The 19,380-nt window shown below is 41.2% G+C and overlaps 1 protein-coding gene across 2 annotated transcripts in view; it reads left to right on the top strand.

Annotated features, from left to right (window-relative positions):
• Positions 1 to 19,380, top strand: part of ADAMTS18 (ADAM metallopeptidase with thrombospondin type 1 motif 18) — a 77,637-nt gene that overhangs the window by 14,798 nt on the left and 43,459 nt on the right. For both annotated transcript variants that reach the window (XM_064386734.1, XM_064386735.1), the window contains exons 4-7: positions 13,105 to 13,387; positions 17,011 to 17,210; positions 17,939 to 18,022; positions 18,889 to 19,048. In XM_064386734.1, coding sequence (XP_064242804.1) covers positions 13,105 to 13,387; positions 17,011 to 17,210; positions 17,939 to 18,022; positions 18,889 to 19,048 — 727 coding nt within the window. The remainder of the gene's footprint in view (positions 1 to 13,104; positions 13,388 to 17,010; positions 17,211 to 17,938; positions 18,023 to 18,888; positions 19,049 to 19,380) is intronic.

The raw sequence follows: 19,380 nt of genomic DNA, 5'->3' as shown, positions 1-19,380 counted from the left end.
CATCAGCCAGTAACCTCGGGGCCGGCTGTGCCCCTTCAGAGGCCACTGAGCAGCCAGATTATTTTGGGGGAAAGCTGGGAATACACCATAGTGAGGGATGGGGCTTGAGGACAGGCTCCAGCAGAGCAGATACCATCTGAGTCTAATAAATCAGAGGCTGTGCAGGTCACACAGAGCTTCAGAGAGACCTGGAGTGGGAGGACCACATTTATCACTTTTCATGTTCACTTTTCTAGTTCTTGCCTATGAAAGCAGACAAATTATCTCCTGTTTATGGGAGTTGGGTGCTTTGATGTACTAATTATTCCACTCGTGGTACTTCTCAGCAGAGCAAGCATGTCCCGATTCCTGGCTAAGGCTCAAGATGCAGGAGCAGCTGAGCTGTGCAGCACTTCTGTTACTGCTGGCTGTGCCCTGCAACACTTGTGTCACTGCTGGCTGTGCCCTGCAGCACTTCTGTCCCTGCTGGCTGTGCCCTGCAGCCAGCTCAGGTCCCATGCTGCCAGGATGGAGCAGAGAGCACTCTCAGGCCCTGGGAGTAGGAGCTGCAGTGCAGACTGGAGTGTCTGTGACTCTCACACACTCCCCTGATGTCCCAGAGCCTCTGTGACCCTAGCAGCACATTCCTCTTCTTGGAGCTTTTTTTTTTAACCTGTGCTTAACCTGACCTTTGCTTAACCTACTGTTCAGCAGATTCATTGCAGAAACAAGGTCAGGCTGCTTAGGAAATTTTGCCTCTTAAATCTTCTGCTGATACAATTTTTTTTTTTTTAACATCCCTTTGTAACTTTGCAGCATTCTGAGCTGTCAACAAGTATCTCCCTTGTCTTCACTGTATCTTTATTTCAGTCAGAAGGCCCGTAGTGTTTAACATAGTGGCAACATCTGTTCAATAGATATTTTGTTATCTTGGACCAATTTTATGTAAAGAATATCACATAGAATAAAAAGTTGCTGTCAGACACTACCTTCCTTTCTGCCACTTAAATTTTCACGTTTCCTGATATCTCAGAGAATATCACAGGGCCACCTTGAGCTTTAATCCACAGACTATACTTTGAGAGCCTTACATGTAAGGTACTGTGCTGAAAACACTATTGAACAGATGCTTTTGTGAAGAAGTGCTGTTCACTTGCATGAAAACCCTGGCAAATGGTGCTTTGCTGACATAACACATAATTGAATGGATTTCTTCAATGAAAAGACACAAGTAAATGCTCCCACACTGGTTTTTCCCACTGTTTTCTTAACACTCATCCCTGCTAAGCAGTTGCATAATTCAGATGCTTGTACTGAAGTCTGATGATGGCAAAATCAGTGTAACCTTTCATGAGCAGTTTAGTTCTGCAGACCTATTCAGGGGTCCAAGTCAAACATGGGGCTGAATACCTGGAAGTCTTTGGTTAACACCCCAAATGCTGCTTTAGATCTGTGTGTTGGGCTCTGACCTTGTCACAGACAGCATGTCAGGAGGTGTAAATTGATGCATTGGGTTAAAAAATGAATTTACCTCACTTTACCACAACCTGGGCTAGTATGAAATAGTAGTTCTGTGTCCATTTTAAGACAGTTGTGGCATTATGTTTCATTTTATACCAAACCAGGACCTTGTTGTGGTGGGTTTTGCATGTCATCAGAGTTATTTCTACTACAGAGATTTAGAAAATAATATCGAAAATTATATTTCATCAAACTTTCATTTATAATATTATTAAAAGCAGGAAATCTGGCTGGATTTGTCACAGACTAGCAAAGTCTTTCATTTACTCCAGCAGAGCAGATATAGCATGTTCACCCTTGGGCATCATTCCCTTAAAATAGAAGCTGAGGCTAATTTGTGGGAGAGGAGTGAATGATTGCAGAGCTTCAAAGCAGGCCCAGGGTGGGTGTAGAATGGCTGAGCAGTGCAGATTGGTGGCATTTGGCTACAAGGAGGGAAACAGAGACTGTCTGGACTTAGGGAACACTTGACAGTGTAATATGGTGAAGGCAGGTTTTGTGATTGTAAGCAGGGCCTGCAAATATGGGGTTTTTCCATGCCATGGAATGTACATGTATGTTATTACATTTACCTTAGTAAATAACTATTTAAATGCCCATGTAAAGTAAACTCTGAATGCTGAGGGTGTTTGTATGGTCATGGAAGTGTTATGTGGAGTTGCCATTGTGCAGGTTTTTAATATTACAGGAAACTGAGAAAAGGATGAAGTTATATTTCATCTTGATGGATTTCTGGGATGCTGCTGCCATGTCTGTTGGCTTTAATTGTGTGAATTACAGTCAACGTGTTAGTGTTTTACCTTTTTGTGGTGGCAAGAAGAGATTCAGACACACCCAGGCTGCTGTTCTGCTTCAGAGATTGCTGCAGCAAAAGGGGCAGAGGGTGCCACAGATTGTCCCCTGCTCTGCCTCTCGCAGAGGTGCCACCCCGGGGCAGAGGGGTGGTGGAGGGAGTGGCCCCGTGGTGTTCCATCCCCAGCTGGGTTTGACACCCCAGGTGCCACCCTTTCTCTAAAGGCATGTGGCAGGTGGGAGGCCTGGCACAGGAGCTGGCAGTGCTGAGCTCCCAGCCCTCCCTCCCCAGCTGGCCGTGCTGCTTCTGCTCAGTGCTGGGGCCACCCGGCACGAGCCTGGCCAGGATGGGCTGAGGGCCAGGGCTGTGTCTGGGGACAGTGCCAGCTGGGAGCCCTGCCAGGTGGCACACACCTGGCTGTGCCCTGAGCTCGCTGTGCTCCTGGGTCACAGCTCTGGCTGAGCGGTGCCATCCTGAAGGCTGGGGCTGCAGCTTAGAGTAGAGAAGGTGGAAGCGCTTTAACAGAACCACCCAGCCGGGGGCAAATGTGAGCCTTCATGAGTCCCTCAGGAGCATTTTCTACATTGATTACAGAATCCTGCCTATTAAACTGATAAATAAGGAACAGAGAAGCTGAAATGCTGAAGAGCAGGGAGTTTAATCCAGATAACCCAGGCGCCAGCCTGACATTCTCACTCTTGGGCCATCTTTGCTTCTTGTTTTCCATTCCCTTAATGTCCTAAGCTCTTTTGTTCCACTCCTTTTCTCCTTCCCACGTAGATATTTCAACATATGGATATGTCTGTGTATGTGGAATATCAGCAAAGCTGATACTTTGCTCCCTACAGAGTTCCTTGTGACCACTCTCTCATGTAACTAATCCATAGCAATGTATACTCCAACAAGGAAAATGAAAAGGTTGGGAAGCACTGACCTAACTTCTTAGTAAGCAATACAGCTGGCAATCAGATGTAACCCGAGCTCCTCGTTATTGGAGCTGCCTGAGCTATTCATAGCAGAGCAAAATTGCTATGGGAATTGAGCTGGATTTATTTTGTTTGAATGCAAATTATCCCAGGTCAGACAGGCTCAGATCTTCTGCCCCCTCAAATTCATTTGCATCAGCTCTGGCAGGGCAAAGCTCGTATCTGGAGGATCTGCACTGGGGAAATGTGGGTATGGGTAGGGAACCACCAGATGTGGAGAGTATTTGCTTGGGGCTTTGATGCAGTTGGGTGTAGCTCACTGCAGCCCAGAGTCCCACCCAGAGTGAAGGTTCTGCCATCAGGTAGCTCCAAGTGTCTTCTCTCTCTATTGTCTGCAACCTCAACAGGGTGTCCTGTAAGAGAGAGGGATTATTAATCCTTGCCTAATTCTCACAATATGAAATGTTCTGAAGGGTCCAGTTGCCAAAGTCCCATCATCACAGGAAAAGCTGTTTTTTCACTAAAAAAAAAACAACCCAACCCCACTCAACTTTGATTCTAGTATGCGTGATTATAAAGGGTAAAAAAAGCTTTTAAAAACTCAACTGAAAATGGTTCAAAAATCAGAAAGAAAATAAAACACTGAAGCCCTTTGGCACTATTTGAAAAAATCTCATAATTTATAGTTGTGTTTCCTGCAAGGCCTGATTCATGACTTTTAATGTTTGGAGTTGCCTGTCTGATAGGGAGGAATGTTGCTGATCAGAAACACTCAAGCAAGCATCTGTTAATGCTAAGTACCTATGGAAAAGGAATTTCTAAGTACTGATTTTAGTTATATATCATCAGTTGTTTGGGTTTTTTGGGTTTTTTTTTTTAAGCTGTTCATTTTCTGTGTCACTCTGCCCTAATCTTATTGGTTTTGCCTTTATTACCACTCCAGGAGCAGCAGCTTCATTAAGAAGGCATGCACTTTCTCTAGAATGTTGGTACATCTGAACTCCAGCCCTGCAAAATTGATTAGCTGTACACAAAGAGGGAGGAGAATCTTGCCAGAACATTTTCATTTCACCTAATCCTTTGAGCAGCATAAATAATTCATAGCAATCCCACCTTAGGGTGAAACACTGCTCTGTGTGAGGATCTGGGCATCTCGAAGGCACATTTCAGGTATTCAGGAGGGACATAAATGGTGCTTTTGTTTTGTGCTGTTACAGAGAGTGACAGGATGGAGAGAGAGCTGCATTTCCTCTGCTTGTGAAGGTTTCTAAAGGTAATCCTGCTCTCACCTGGAGCGTTCTCTGAAGCTGTGCACCTAGTTGCATGGGATGTTGGGTCAGGGGACACACTAAGCCACCCTCTGAAGTCAGTTTTTCTGTTATTTTGAGGTGCCCTAAGTAACTAATCAACTGTCAGCACACGACAAATAGTGAGCTGCCCCTTTTTAGGGAAAGTGAAGCATAAATGCACTCATTAAATAATCCTGGTGCTTCCTGTTGGCTTTGTGATGGATTTCAGAACTGTCATAACTAATAGATTTTATCTTACAGTTGCAGGGATTTGCTTAAACAGGCCATACCCAAGTGCTTGTACAGCTACCAAGGCTAAATTTGAGCTGTTGGTTTTAGCTAATTGCCTTCCAAAACCTTTCTAGGGAGCCAGAGAGCCCCACTGATGGAATTGTAAATGAAGTGATCCTGACTGTAACTTGGTAAACCTCTGGCACTTCACTTAAATATTATTGGTGTATAGTTAGTGTGGTTATGCTGTAGTTTGAATTAGTATTTTTCTTCTATTCATTTATCATGCCTGCTCCTGGGGTGGTTTCTTTTTGGTTTTTGGCTTTTTTTTTTAAACCCATAACATGAGAAATGAGTAAGCTCACGTACTGACAAACAAGTATTTAATCTGTGGCAAAGCAATCAACTTTGTGTTAGTTCTAGAATATCTCATTACCCTGCAATAAATACCAATTTAATACATTTAAATACCAATGTGACTGGTTCAATTACTGTAAGTGGAGGAACAAATAAGAATATTTCCTTATTTGCCATATGCTGACAGGGGGTTGCATAAAGACATTTGAAACAAGCTCAGTCAACTGCAGAAATACAAAGGCACTATTCAGAGATAACTCTGGCTTTGTTCATATAGGAATAATTAAAGACATGCAATTTTGTTACCTTGTTTTAATTGCTGACTGTTCTTATTTTGAGCAACCAAACAGAGTAGTCTTTCATGGCTAACTCAAACTGGCAATTAAACCTTGTACTCTCCTTCTGTCAGATCGTCAGGTAATAAAATACTATATTGTTAAGAACTCTTTACATTTTACATTTGCAAGATGTCTATATGATGTTGGAAAACAGAATAATTGAGTTATTTTTCTGAGTCAGATTCTAAAGAAAAATATCATCTGCTGACAATTCTCAAGTCAGAAAAGGCAACCAATAATTCTAATGCTTCTTTCATGATAAAAAAAATATTTTAGTGTGTATAAGGGCCATTAACTTAACCTAAACATTTGCTGTGGTACAGAGCCAGGTATTTCAGTCTGGTGAAAATTGGTAAAGGTCTGCTGAGGTTATTCTCATCAGCCAAGGACCCAGTCCCATGAAACATCACTTTGTACTTCCCTGACTCTGGGGCCAGCATCAGGACCTGCCCACTTACAGGCTTGATACTTTTCTGGAGGATGGGTGTATTTTTTTGGCAAACATAAAAGCTAGGGAAAAGTTTAGTTAACTTAAATTCTCTCTTCCCTTCAGCGTGTTCGCATGCCTTTGTGCTGCCTGGTTTGGGATAGGATCAAAAATGAACATGCTCTGAGTTTTACTCGTGGGATTTCTGACTTCAATAATACATGTGTATTATTGGAAACCTCGTGAGAGTCCATTCTCACTAGTTTCCCAGAACATTTTCTTTCCCAAATTGGTATAAAAGCACTCTGGAAATGCTTGCACAGACAATGTTCAGCTCAATGGGAGCTCCTGGGTGCTTAACACTCTGTAAATGTCTGTCATTAATTTAACAATCTGTGTATGGATTTAGGGTCCAGACTTTTCACTTTTTGTTGGTGGATCAGGGATTGTGTCTCTGTCACGGTGTCTCAGAAGCTTGTCCCATTGACCCAGTGCTGCAGTAACGTGGGTGCATTGTGAAAGTGCCCTTCTCAGGGGGACAGAAAGAGGCAAAATGCCCCTCAGCCTTGTGGCTGCTGCTGTCCCCTCTGCAGCCACCTCCAGGAAAGGGGCTGTGGGTCAGAGTGGAGAGGGAAGGAACTCCCTTAATTGCCATGATTTACTGCCATTGGCTTGGCTGTTTGCTCCTGATGCTTCCCGAGGGTAAAAATATCTTTCACCTCAGCAACACTTTCTGCAATTCAGCCCCTTTCTCCTTTCCAGATATGCTGCTTGTCATTTTTTTCTACCTAATTTCACATCTTAATTTGCTCATTTTGATTATATTTTCCAGAGCATTGACATTGTGACCCTAACTTGAGAGGGGCTCAATAAGCCATCTCTCAAAAAGTCAGTCAGTGCTATCGGGTATCTGCAGTTCCAGGTCAGGCTGTACTATCCTGCTGGCTATAATTCTTGGAAGTAGTTTTGCTTATGACTGTAGTAAGGTTATAGTCTCACATATTTTTCAGACTACCAACTTAACCCATCCCAAGAGGTGAGTCTACTTCATTACACATTCCCTAAAGAAACAAGCATTTATTATTTAAACTGCTTACGTGATGCAGGATTTCTTTGAACAGTCTCATGATGGTATTGGTTGAATACCCTCGCTTTGGAGGAAAGAGGAATTCATAAGATGAATGTTGGCAAACTTAACAGGACTTTATTCTTTCTGGGATTCCTTGGCATAAATGAGGAAATTATACATTTACCACATTTTCAAGGCTTAACCCAAAACCTGTTCCAAGTAGCTGGCACTTCCCCTGCTGTCTTGGCAGGGTTTTGTTCTGCTGGTGCACAGGGACTGCCTCACGGGTTTCTCCGTGGGGACATGTGAAATGTTTCTGAAATCCCTGCTGCCGTGAGCTCGCTGTTATGAAATGCTGTGTCCACACGTGGATGTTGTGCTGTGCTTCTCTCAGTAACCAGAGCAGACCTGTGGCTCCTGGGCTGGGCTGGCTTGCTCTGGCAAGTGTGTGTTCCAGGCAGGGACAGAGGGATGGTGGCAAACACCAAGGTGGTTTCTGTACTTGGTGAGGCCATTGCCATGATGTGCTCACAAAACCTGAGGAAAGGCCTCCCCCATCTGCCCTCGGTCTGGGGTGGAGGCTGAGCAGAGGTACAGGACTTACAGGAGACCTCTCTCCCCTTCCAGCACACGCTGGTGTTTAAAAATGGACATCTGCCCTATTCCAGAGACCAGTCTTGGCCAAAAGGCAGCTTCTGGCTGTTGTCAGGGAGCTCTAAGCTGTGTGAACTGCTTTGTGTTCCCTGGGTCTCTGCCATACCCTCTTCTGGCTTCCAGTTTGCCCCTGGTTCCATGTGGGAAATGGTCTGGCAGGCAGACCCCAGGTGGGACAGCTCAGTGGGGGCAGTGTCTCCTCCAGCAATGGAAAGCTTTGGTGACAGAGCTGGGCCTTTTGTGTTTCCTTTGTGGTGCCAAAGCTCTGAAGAATTAACAGAGCATCGGGGCAGGAAGCAAGAGTTGGATGAAAATGAGCTGCAGGTAAGCTAATTTCATGAGTTTTCTCTCTGCAAAGTGAATGAGAAAAGACTCCAGTGTGCTGTAACATGAGATGGCCCCAACCACACTGTGATGTGCATATTAGATTTCTAGGAATCTTTGGCCTCAGACAGTTTTAAATAACCAGCAACCATAGTTCATAGGTCATCTGTTCTCCTTATTCTTTGTTTTCCAGGGAACTTCTTAGTTTACATTTTTATGTGTTTTAAGTAGAACGAAAGACTGTACTTTATGTCTCTGTACTTCACGTTCTGTAATTCTTGTTGGGATGTGTTTGAATCAATGATTTGGGGTTTTTTTAGGAGCTGGACAGTTGGGAAATAACAGAAATCTTGGATCAATGTCCACTGAAGTCTGTGGAAAGCTTTATGCCAATTTCAGTTGGCCTTTTGTCAAGTCTTTTAATACTTTTCATGAATATTTTAATGGGTGTGAAATGACATTTAATTCTTCCTTTTTAGTGATTTTTCATCTTGAGCACATTCACATCCACATAATTGTACAGATTTCATGGATTTCTTTGGCCATTGTTTTAGTTAACACACAGTGATTTTTTTAACACCTTATTTTATGTATATGCTCCTAACACTGAATAAGGCATTCTGGGTATGAGTGGTATTCCTTCGGAAATATGTGCATGCTTTTTCATACCTCATTTAGTTGAGATACTCTTGTTCTTGTGCAAACTGTAATTTAACTTTACATCACTCAGTATTGAGTAATTACGTTTAGCAGAGATACTGAAGTTCAATGATTCATCTGTTTCAATTCTCAGTTTCATTTTTTTAGGCTTTTACCTCATTATTTGCATCTGGTTTCTGAAACTCCTCTAACTTTAATATGCATAAAGCTGTTGCCCTCAGTTTAATTAGCATGTAATCAAAGTGCCTTTTATGAAAACAGAGAACCCTCAGCCACAAGGCCTTTCCAGTCTGGAGTGAGGATTTGTCAGCACTCAGCTTTGTTAAATTATGGGAGAGAAGTAGAAGTTCTGCAAATCCTTCACTCACTGTCACTGCTCTGCTTTTTATGGAGGGTCTGTTTTTATTGGAGATGCTGAAGCCCCAAAGTGAATTAGGTTTACAGGCTGGTAAGCTGCCAAAGGCTCATTCGAGTCTCAGAACACAGGGGAGCAAAGGGGAGCAGCCTCTGCTCTTCCAGTAAGAGGCCAATGAGATGTGTTGGGGACAGATATGTTAGTGACTCTGAAAATTCTTCCTTGTGGATGGAAAATCAGTAGAAAATCTACCTGATTTTGTATAGTTAAGATGATATTTTTCAGTGGTTTAAAAGAATTCTCCTTATTTTTCAATTTATAGTCTATGTTCAATTAAAAAATTATTGAAGCAGAAACCATGTTGTCATTACCCTTGTCCAAATTTCATTTTGAAATTCTTCTTCCTTTTGAAACACACCAAGAAAACAGAACAAGTTCCTTACCTTGGTGATTACAGCCAGATACTGAGGAATTTCACAGAGGTGTATTGGATCTGAAAATTCCTTTAGCCCAGAGGTGAACAAACATTTCATAACAAATAACGAGAGGAGGAGGAATGTTGCCTTTTTATCTCCTCTCAACTTTTCTGCAAACAAACTGCATGTTCCTCTAAATTATTGATTCAAAATTATTTGCTAACCACACAGGTCAACTTGTGTCTTTCCATTTTCTTTCCAATAACATGGAATATCCCTTCCAGAAGGATAGCAAATATGTGAAGAAGAAAACAGCAAATTCCAACTGAGCAATCTCTTGGGTGTTCCTTCCCACCATATTCTCACAATTATTGCTATTATTAGTGATAGCCACAGTGGGATACAGAAGGAATAGACAGGAGTCCCTGGCCTTTTTCATGCTGTGTTGTCTAGACTTACAAGAATGTTAGATTTTGTCATCCTGCTTCCTCTTGTGGTGTTATAATTGCAGAGAATCTGAAATAAAAATGGAATTTTGACCTATCTGACCCTCTCCTCATTGTGTCCTAAACCCATTGAGGTTAATGGAAAGTCATCCTTGATTCAGGAAAAATCACATATAATGCATAAAAATAAAGCATAAAGTAGAAAACCCAAAGCAAAAATTTCTGCGAGAGTTTTGACAGTATTTGTTCTGAAGTATTTGAGCTGGATGAATACATTGAATCTAATTTACAATTATGGAGATATTTCATGTATTTGTAGAAAAAACTCCCAGGAGTACACAGTGACCAAAATCTGGCCTTCAAAAACTGGAATCCCTTCTTGGTGTAAAGCTAGAAAAGATGAATCTGTGTCTCTGAATGAAGATGAAAAAGAATGAAAAGATGAATCTCCTGCCTCTGTGCCGTGGCATTTCTCAGCTGGCATGTGTGCCAGCCAACACAGTGGAGCCATAGGCCACTTTGCTTCACCCAACACTACAATTTAAGAACCTGCAGGAAAAGTACCTGGCCGTTGTTGTCCCACTGCCCCCTTTGCAGTGCTCCACAGGACAGCAGCTCTGTCTGAAGCCAGGTCAGCATTCTCTGCATTGCTTTGGAATTCCCAAAGTGATTAATTCAACAGGAATGCTTGAAACCATCCCATGTCTGAAAAAATGGCAAGTGGTGTGTGATGGAATGAGTGTCCAGACTGCTCTGTGGCATTTCCCCTTTCTTCTTGACAACTTCACAACTGCATAAAACTGGATGTTATCAAAAAGAAGGTATCTTTCATTCACACAGCATTTTTCAACTTGGAGGATGAGTTTGATGTAAAACCCAAAGGAAAAATGTCTTATTGGAGGTTTAGGGTCATTTCTGTTGGAAAGAAGTGACTACATTTGTAAGGCACTCAGTCACCTATTGCCTCTGTAAAGGTGCAGCAAAATACAAGCAGGGCCCAGAATTCAGTCACTTCCTCACCCCCAACCATGAATTCTCAATCCACCCTTATAATGTTAAATATATAAATGATGTTTGGGGCTGAGACTTCATGTGCATCAGGGACAGTTTCTTACAGGAAAATGTAGAATCCCCTTTTATTTTTTTCCATATGGTTCGAATCATTTACAAAATGAATCCTACAGGAATAATTTCAGATGTGGAAATCTTTAAAATGGGGAAATAAGAACCAGATTCACTACATTTCTGTTCTCCAGCTGAAAAAAAATCTCTTAGCAGTGCCCAATTATCAGTGCATTCGAGATAAAGATTGCCTCTCAGAACCACTTGTAAATTGTGTGATGACACACATCATAAGGATTAAAATATTAGTCATCTTCCCTACAGGAAAGTACTTTGTCATGACCAAATGTGATCTGACATTTGAAATATGCCAAATTATTGCAGTGAGCAGGCGAGTTAAATTCCTGTCAATTATTTAAAACCTGTCTTTTATTGATGGAGGCAATTTTAACCTTCTTTTAGAATGTAAAGTAGGCTGAGATACATAATTATGAATTCATGTTGAAGAGAGGAGAAGAGGAAAATTGTGTATCAGAATATAATTTGTGTGTTTTGTTGTTGTTATTGTTTTTTGGTTTTTAGGGTTTTTTTTCAGAGGGCAATTAGACCCTCTCAGTTCATAGTGTGGAATCTCTTCTATTGCCAAAACGGAGATCACAGTGTGACACTGTGAGCACTGTTATTGAGCCCCTGTGAAAGGTGCCTATATTGGGAAGTACTGCAAAGCTGCCTTTGATTTGGATCAACAGAAGAGAATTTCTATGAAAAGAGTGCAGTGGATGACTGTAGGCTGTTGAGGACCTGTAGATCTTTGATAAAACTTGGCATCTGGAATAGACTTAAAATCAGTTTCTGCATTGGTTTAGGTAACGGTTAAAGATCTGAAGATTCATATGTAACTTTCAATTTTCACTTGCTTTTCACTGTGTTGAGTTTCTCTCTTGGGAAATAGTTCTTAAAGTGTAGAAAATTCCACAGATCCTTAAAAAATACAGTGCTTACATTAGGCATTCAAACTGCTCTCCTTGTCATACCCATGGCATTCAGGCCCTGGGAGGCTGGGCTGAAGAAGAACATCCCTTTCAGAAGGGAAGAGGTGATACATGTGACATGTCTGCATTTTCAAAGGTTTTTTTGAGGAAGGAGGTTGGAATCATGGTCTTGGAGGATTCAAGATGTGCAGCAAGATGGTTTGCAATTGATATTTGTTTGTCTGCACATATTTTTCTGAAGCCTAAGAGATATGTAGTCCTCGTGGGATGTCAGTTTTGGCAGGAGGGTGTTGGCACATGGTAGAGCCTCACTGATCCAAACCAAAAATCTGTATCTAGTATTACGTATATAATGTAATAGAATTACCTGATGAAACTTGTTTTTGGTTTTTGACTTGGTAAAAAGGGGTGTTTATTACAACATGTTTTACAAAACCAAGAAATGAAATAAAATCATAACTGATTAATGAGCTGCATGGAAATACTTCCTCAGTGCCACCCACATTTCCCTGGCCCTGATCCTGGAAACACTTCATCACATGTGCAGTTTTATGCACAGATCCTATGTGAAAACTACAGTGTAGTTTTCCCATACTTGTGTCTTTCAGAGATCCAAGAAAGAAAACAATCAGATACTTGCCTTTAATGATTAGCTTTCCCTTGTAGGAGGGTATACATTTTAGGTTGTGTTTAAATTATTATTAAATTGCAAGGAGTTGATTACTGAATGATGGTCCTTAAATGTTCAGATGCTTCAGCTTTGTGCTGCTGACCTGTAATGTCATTTAGTACTTGGAATGCCCTTAAGTCTGGGACTCCTGTTTGGTAATACCTTGTTGTGAAAAAGGTGTGAACCTTAATTCAAATATGTTCTTCTGTGACGTGTGCACTTACGAGAAGTTGTATTTTCCAAAAGCATTTCTTTTTTATGAATATCCTGTACATAAACACCCACACAAACAAATCTGTACTGTGAAGAAGGGGTTAATATTGTATATGAAACTATCCATGTTATTGTGTGAAGGTGCTGTGCTGCCCATCTGTCATGGCTTTAATCACTACACCATCCCACAACCTTCCTGGTTTGTGTTTTTCCAACTGGGAAACCTGGTCATCTCCAAAAGGAAACGATGCATATTTAAATGGGAAGAATATCCAGACCATAACTTGAATAATCTGTAACTTGAGTAGCTAACCAGTGTCCAGGTCTGGGCTTTGCAGGAAGGTCACTCCTCTCTAACTTGTGGTGCCGTGTCTCTTTTCAGTCAGGTTTGATAAGGACGCGGCAGATGGAGTTCCTGATCTCTCCGTTACCTCAGCAGCTGGCACGGGAGCACAACTACACGTGCCCCGCCGGCCACCACCCGCACGTGCTGTACAAGAGGACTGCCGAGGGGAAGGTGCACCGCTCCCCAGCCCAGCCCCATCCCAAATCCTCCCCTTCTGGCCGGCGCAGAGCGCGCGCTTCCCACGCGCATCCCGCGCGAGCCAGCGGCTACCGCCACGGAAGGTTTCAAAAGCAGCATTTTTGTGGACGTCGCAAGAAATGTATGTAAGGAAACTTTCTCTCCTTTCTTGAGGTAGTGGCTGTTTCAGGCTGTGTCCTGTGGTGGTCCCGAGGTGTGCTTCACATCTCTTCACATCCCTTTGGGATGGAGGCGTAATAACTGTAAATTATATATTTCTAACGTGAAACACATATGAGAAACTTGAGTTTTGCTCTAAGTTCAGAGAATCATCTCTTTTATTAAGCCATCAGAATCAATGTTTAGTTTTCTTGTGCTTTGCCTAGATTAAAAGATCCCAGTGGAGATTTTATTTTTACATTGACATAGTTTTCAGTAAGCAGTTCTGCACAGTGATGGATGCCAAGTCCCTGAACTTCTTTCTGTTGGATTTGGGATAAAAAATTAATTAGGCTTGAAGATGGAGGAAAAAGCTTCAAAATCATTAATTTCTGAGAGGATAGAAAAAAAGTCTTTCAGAACTCACCATTTGATAATGAAATTTTCAGCAACTGAGATCTTCAAAAAGAACCACCCATGTAAATTGTTTAAATAAGATTTTGGAACCGTGTCTTAAAAAATGTATTGAAATATATTATCCTGCCAAGATCCATTCTGAGTCCTTCATTAGGCCCTCAAATTGCAGAACATTTTAGAGCCCCCTTGGACCCTATATCTGTACTTTTAGCATTCAGTGGAGTCTTTTTGAAAGCTGATCAGCTTCTGAGCTGAGTTTCTTAATGAGGGTTTCCAGGACTGCAAACAGTGTTGCAAACAGTGCCTGAGTCCACTTATATTCTTCCAATTTCCTACAGAAGTTCTGAGAAAATGAGCAGCTTCCTTTTCCAAAGGTGTGTAAGGAAGAAGGAGAAAATAAATAGAAGGGAAGGAATGAGAAAGGAGTTAGTGGGAAGGTGGCTGGCTGAGACTGAGGCCTGAAAACAAAGGCTTGTTAAAATTTCAGAAATCCTTCCCACCAGGTCTAAAAGCCAACCCTCAAATGCCAGATGTACAAGCCTGTGATTCAACCTGTAAACATCTGCCTTCTGCTGCAATCCAAAACTGCCTCATTACATCCTCCCTTTCCCTCCTGTTTGGTTTTATGCTGCAGAGCAGGGCTGATGGTGCTCTGCACTGCTCTACACTGGCCCATTTTGTTTGGATTGTCCACTGTGAGTTTGTGCTTTATTTACTGCTCCTCCCGTGACTGCTTCTCCAAAATGACAATTATCCATGTCCTCTTGAGCTTTTACACAGTGCTTATCCCTATAATAGATGAGAGCATTTTGAACACTGTATTTGTATGACCTCCTGGGATGTGAGAAGATATTATTGTTATTCTTGTCTTATAAATGGGTCACAGACACAGGAGAGGCCAGAAGTAACCAGTGATTCTAGCAACCTAATTAAGAAACTAAATTGTCTTTAAAATACTTTGTGCTTTTGAAAGTCTACATGTATATCTATTTATTCAATAATTTCACTTACAGCTGTGAGCTCTTAGCTGCATATTCAAGCAGGTTTTATGTTAAATGAATAACATGCAATTAGCATCCAACTATGATGAATTTAGTAAAAGTGATTTACTCATCATTGTTTAGGAACTTGATGTCAGACACACTCAGGATCTGATTCAGCAAGATGGCATTTAAGTACCTTACCCACAAAACTCTTTCTTTTCACTCCCTGGGGTCTTTCACTTTGTACAGTTCATACCTGTAATCTTTTTTGAGAAAGGAAGGAGTTCTAAAAAATAACTTATTTCCAGAACCAGTCATGGTTAATTTACAGAACAAATTAATCTCATGTTCAGTGAATGAAATAGAAATAAAATCACATGTCATTGTTTAATTGAGTGGAGGAAAATAGAGGATGCAGAAGAAATTACCCCAGTAAAGGGAACCCTTTTTTATGAGTATTTAGTACTTTTTTATTCTTGCCTTTTTTTTTTTCTTCTTTTTAAGTTTTTACATTTTTTTTCCCTGGTCTTATTCTGAGATCTGAAGTCATATAAATTTGAAATTTTCAGGGAAATCCAATCTGGTTACAAAGGGATGGAGAATTCAGGCTGACAAAAGGTGGTCCTCTGCTATTAACCCTGCCTAGTCAGGGCTAATTTGTCTTAACCTAAGAATGAAATCAAGCTTGCTGAGCAGTAAGAGGAAAGAGCACATTGCCACTTGGGTGTCATAAAAATAACTTGTCCCATCAACTTGTACATGCCATCTTTTAAAATTTCATGTGCAGGGACTTTGTAAGCACTAGAAAAGCCAGTTAATAATCTTCCAAACTCTTTGTCACAACCTAAATGCTTTTAGATCATGAGAGTTAACCGGACTATAGTTAGTAAAACATGCATGAAGCTGCTGCTGCTTAGGTTTTCTGAGTAGCATTCAAGAGCAAAACTTCTCTGTTCATGGATATTCAAGAGCAAAATGTCTCGGCTCATGGATATATGTGTCCAAAGCACTGGAGCTGTATTGCCTTCAAAACTACCTGGGCACTGATGTGCCTTGAACTGAGCACTTCCCTCTTGGGTGAAGCCTGTCCTTGTGTCCTGATGTGCTTCCAGAATAGAAAAGTTCTTTGAGCTTGTAAAGGATGGTTGTGTATAATGAGTGATCAACTTGAAAATCACCATAACCTGGTCCTTTGTATGTTAAATGCATGTCAGAATGCTGAGTTCTTGAAAGCAGAGCACTGTTGTGCATTCTGTGCTGTTCTTGATTCCCCAGTTTAGCAGGGTAGAAAGTAGGGTCTGGTTAACTCTTTGGAATAAATTTCTGATGAGGAATAGGCAGGATTTTTTCATCACCTGAGGCTCCCTCACTTGTCTTGTTACATCCTATGTCAAAAAACCCCCCATTATTATCCAAAGGGTTGGTAAAGTGGCCTTTGAGTTAATTCTTGATGCAAAGGCAGTGTAGGTTTGTGCAGAAGAACCTGTGGATAGCAGGAGCACTGTAGGATGTGGGAGATGGATTTCTCTTCCCGATTTGTGATTCCCTGAAGAACTGGAGTAGCAACCCCTCTCCAGCTGTGCCACAGCCTGTGCTGCACCAGCACAGAGGGAGAAAAGGCTCCCTAGAAATGGGATGTGCACTGCCTGTTGTCAAACCCTGCTTGGTGTTGCCTGACTCAATGAATACATTCCCAGCAGGAATAATCTCGCTGGCAGTTTGGCACGGAAGGCCAATGTCAGTCCCAATATCAGGCTGGCAGGAATTTACTAGTGGTGTGTATCTGATTTCTGTACTGCCCGTGGACATCTGCTGTGGAAAGGACTTTTTTGCCAGCTGCTATGTAAGTAGCACATGCCAAACACCTCAGGAAGTTATCAAAAGGACAGGAAAAATGCAGATACTCTGTTAAAAATTCTGTTGTATTTTTTTGCACAGATGCTACCATTTTATTAGATTAATTCCTTATTTTAAAGTGCTTATTGAATACAAATGTAGTCCTCCCATTTCCTTCTCTCCCTGTAGCAGTCCTTCCCTCAGGAATGAATCAGGTCTTTTTTAATAAATATGGAAGAACTTAGCCAGAAGTATTAAATGACATGCTATAAAAATAATCTAAGGCTTTAAACCTGTGATACTTCATTTTCTGATGAAACTGTTCATGGGTGATCTGAACTCTTTCCAAAACAGTTTTATTTCCTTTTAGATGCACCCAAGCCACCCACAGAAGAGACCTACATTCGCTCAGATGAGTACGGGACTTCTGCGAGGTTCAAAAGATCATCTGCTAAAATTCAGAAAAATGGAAGTCTAAATGTTGAAACCCTTGTTGTGGCGGATAAAAAAATGTTGGAGAAACATGGCAAGGAAAATGTAACAACATATATCTTAACAGTCATGAACATGGTAAGTGTAGTGTCACTGAAGTGTCTTTTCTCTGGGGAATATTGTTGTGTCAGAGTAGGCTCTTTCATTAGACAAATACTGATAACAAAAAGAGCAGAGACACTTTATGCAAGCCTTTCTTCAAGCCTCATCTAATGTAGTACTTTTATCAAAAAAGCCTTTAAATATACATTTTTAGAACATCACAGCTCTGGCAACAGTACTGAAGAGTAAAGAAAAATAATTAGAAAGTATTTAAAATGTTAAATTTAAAAATACTTCCTGTGTATTACAAAAAAGGCAGATCCTCTGAAATTGAAACTTTCATTTAACATCATGAAGCTTTGTCTGTTTCATCTCACGTCTTCTAGAAACACTTATTTGAGAAAGCACAAATATATTTCTATAAAATTGATATCATTTGACTAGAACTATGTTTTCCTGCATGGCCTTGCTCTTTGCTTTTGTACTGCAAAACTTCAGCTTGAACTTTGGCCCTAATTACACTTGATCCAGGAAAGCAAGGACAGATCAAAGCCCATTGAAGTCAATAGAAGAATTTTGACTAAGTGTAGTTTGGGGTATAATTCTTCTGGTTTGAGCTCTTTTGGGTTAATCTTGCAAGGTATCTAACTCCATAAGTTAGTACTGAAAATTGAATTCCAAGGCAATAACTCAGTACATGTGTTTAATCTATTAAAAAGGGATTATGCATGTAGGTGATATTTCCTCTCCAATAATCATTGCAGGTCTCTAGTCTGTTTAAGGATGGAACAATTGGAAGTGATATAAACATTATTGTTGTGAGCCTGCTTCTTTTGGAACAGGAGCCTGTAAGTTGTGTCGGAATTTTTGTCTGAGCTACTTAATTTGTTGCTGTTCATTGGGAGCCTTGGGTGCTCCCACGTTATGTGCAGGGAGGTTTCTTATGGCATGGAGTGTGAGAAGATTAAAACTGCCAAAATCTCCAAAATGACACTTTCTACTTTTCACTGCTTCTTGGGATTTGATTCTAAATTCTTCATTTCATATAAATATTCTTTAGAAACATTGAAATCCTTCCAAGAAGTTAAAACCTAACATTTTCTAACGTTTTCTTGAGGAGAAATGGCTGGAATGAGAAATCTCTTTAATAAGTATTTAAATAAATTGAATAATTTTGAACTGGGCTTTCCAAGGTGTGGTGGTCAGAAGTGGTAAGGAGTCAGAAGTCCCAAACTGAAGAAAGCATGTAAAAAAAAGGTGGGAATGGAGCCAATTCTTGTGTCAAGGGTGCTGAGACAAAAAAAAAAAAGACAAGAATATCTTTTGCTGAAAAGAAAATTGTAAGGGTTGATCTACTTGGATAACACTCTTCCTCCTCAGCAATTACAATACATTATAATCACAATATTGAATATGGCTTGGTGTTCAGCATTCTCAGGAATCAAATATACTTGTACACTAATTCCAGCCACCAGCTTTGGAAATATCTGTGTTTCTGGGGAGAGGCCCAGTTTTGTTTTACAGTTGTAAGAGATTCTCTCATCAGCTGACTCAGCCATCACAGACAGTTAACATGGGAATACATAAGCTGATGTGGAACAAATATGAAATATTGACTCTTTTCCCTAAGCAGCTCTCACTCTTTCAATCTCCTTTCCCACGCGCTGCTGGAAACACCTTGTCTGTGTGTCTGTGTGTCCATCCCTCCCTGCAGGGCGGGTTGTTGATCAACCACCACGCTGACCAGTCCCTGAACAGCTTCTGCCAGTGGCAGTCTGCCCTGGTTGGGAAGAACGGGAAGCGCCACGACCACGCCATCCTTCTGACGGGCTTTGACATCTGCTCATGGAAGAACGAGCCCTGTGACACTTTAGGTATGACACCAGAGCAAGCCCTGTGACACTTTAGATACCAGAACATGGGCTGGGAAACCTGGGCATGCCCACAGCCAGAGCTGAGCTGGTTTCCAATAAGAGAGTCCCTTTTTGCACATTGTGTGTCTTGTTGTTGGTCTTCTTGAAGAGAACAGGACAGCATTATTTTGGGATTGTCACCTCTTCAAGGAATATTTTTGATTTTGAGAATATTTCTGAGCCCCTCTATTTTTATTTTCTTTTTGTGACTGCGTGCCTTTTTTGAATGGGATTCCTCCCTAATTGGAGAGCAGTAAAGGCATGGGGGGGGAGAATAATCTTTACAAATAAAG

The sequence above is a fragment of the Passer domesticus genome, chromosome 12 (genome assembly GCF_036417665.1).
Source record: "Passer domesticus isolate bPasDom1 chromosome 12, bPasDom1.hap1, whole genome shotgun sequence".
Taxonomy (NCBI): Eukaryota; Metazoa; Chordata; class Aves; order Passeriformes; family Passeridae; genus Passer; species Passer domesticus.
Note: the sequence above shows the minus strand (reverse complement) of the source record. Positions and strands in the feature narration are given on the sequence as shown.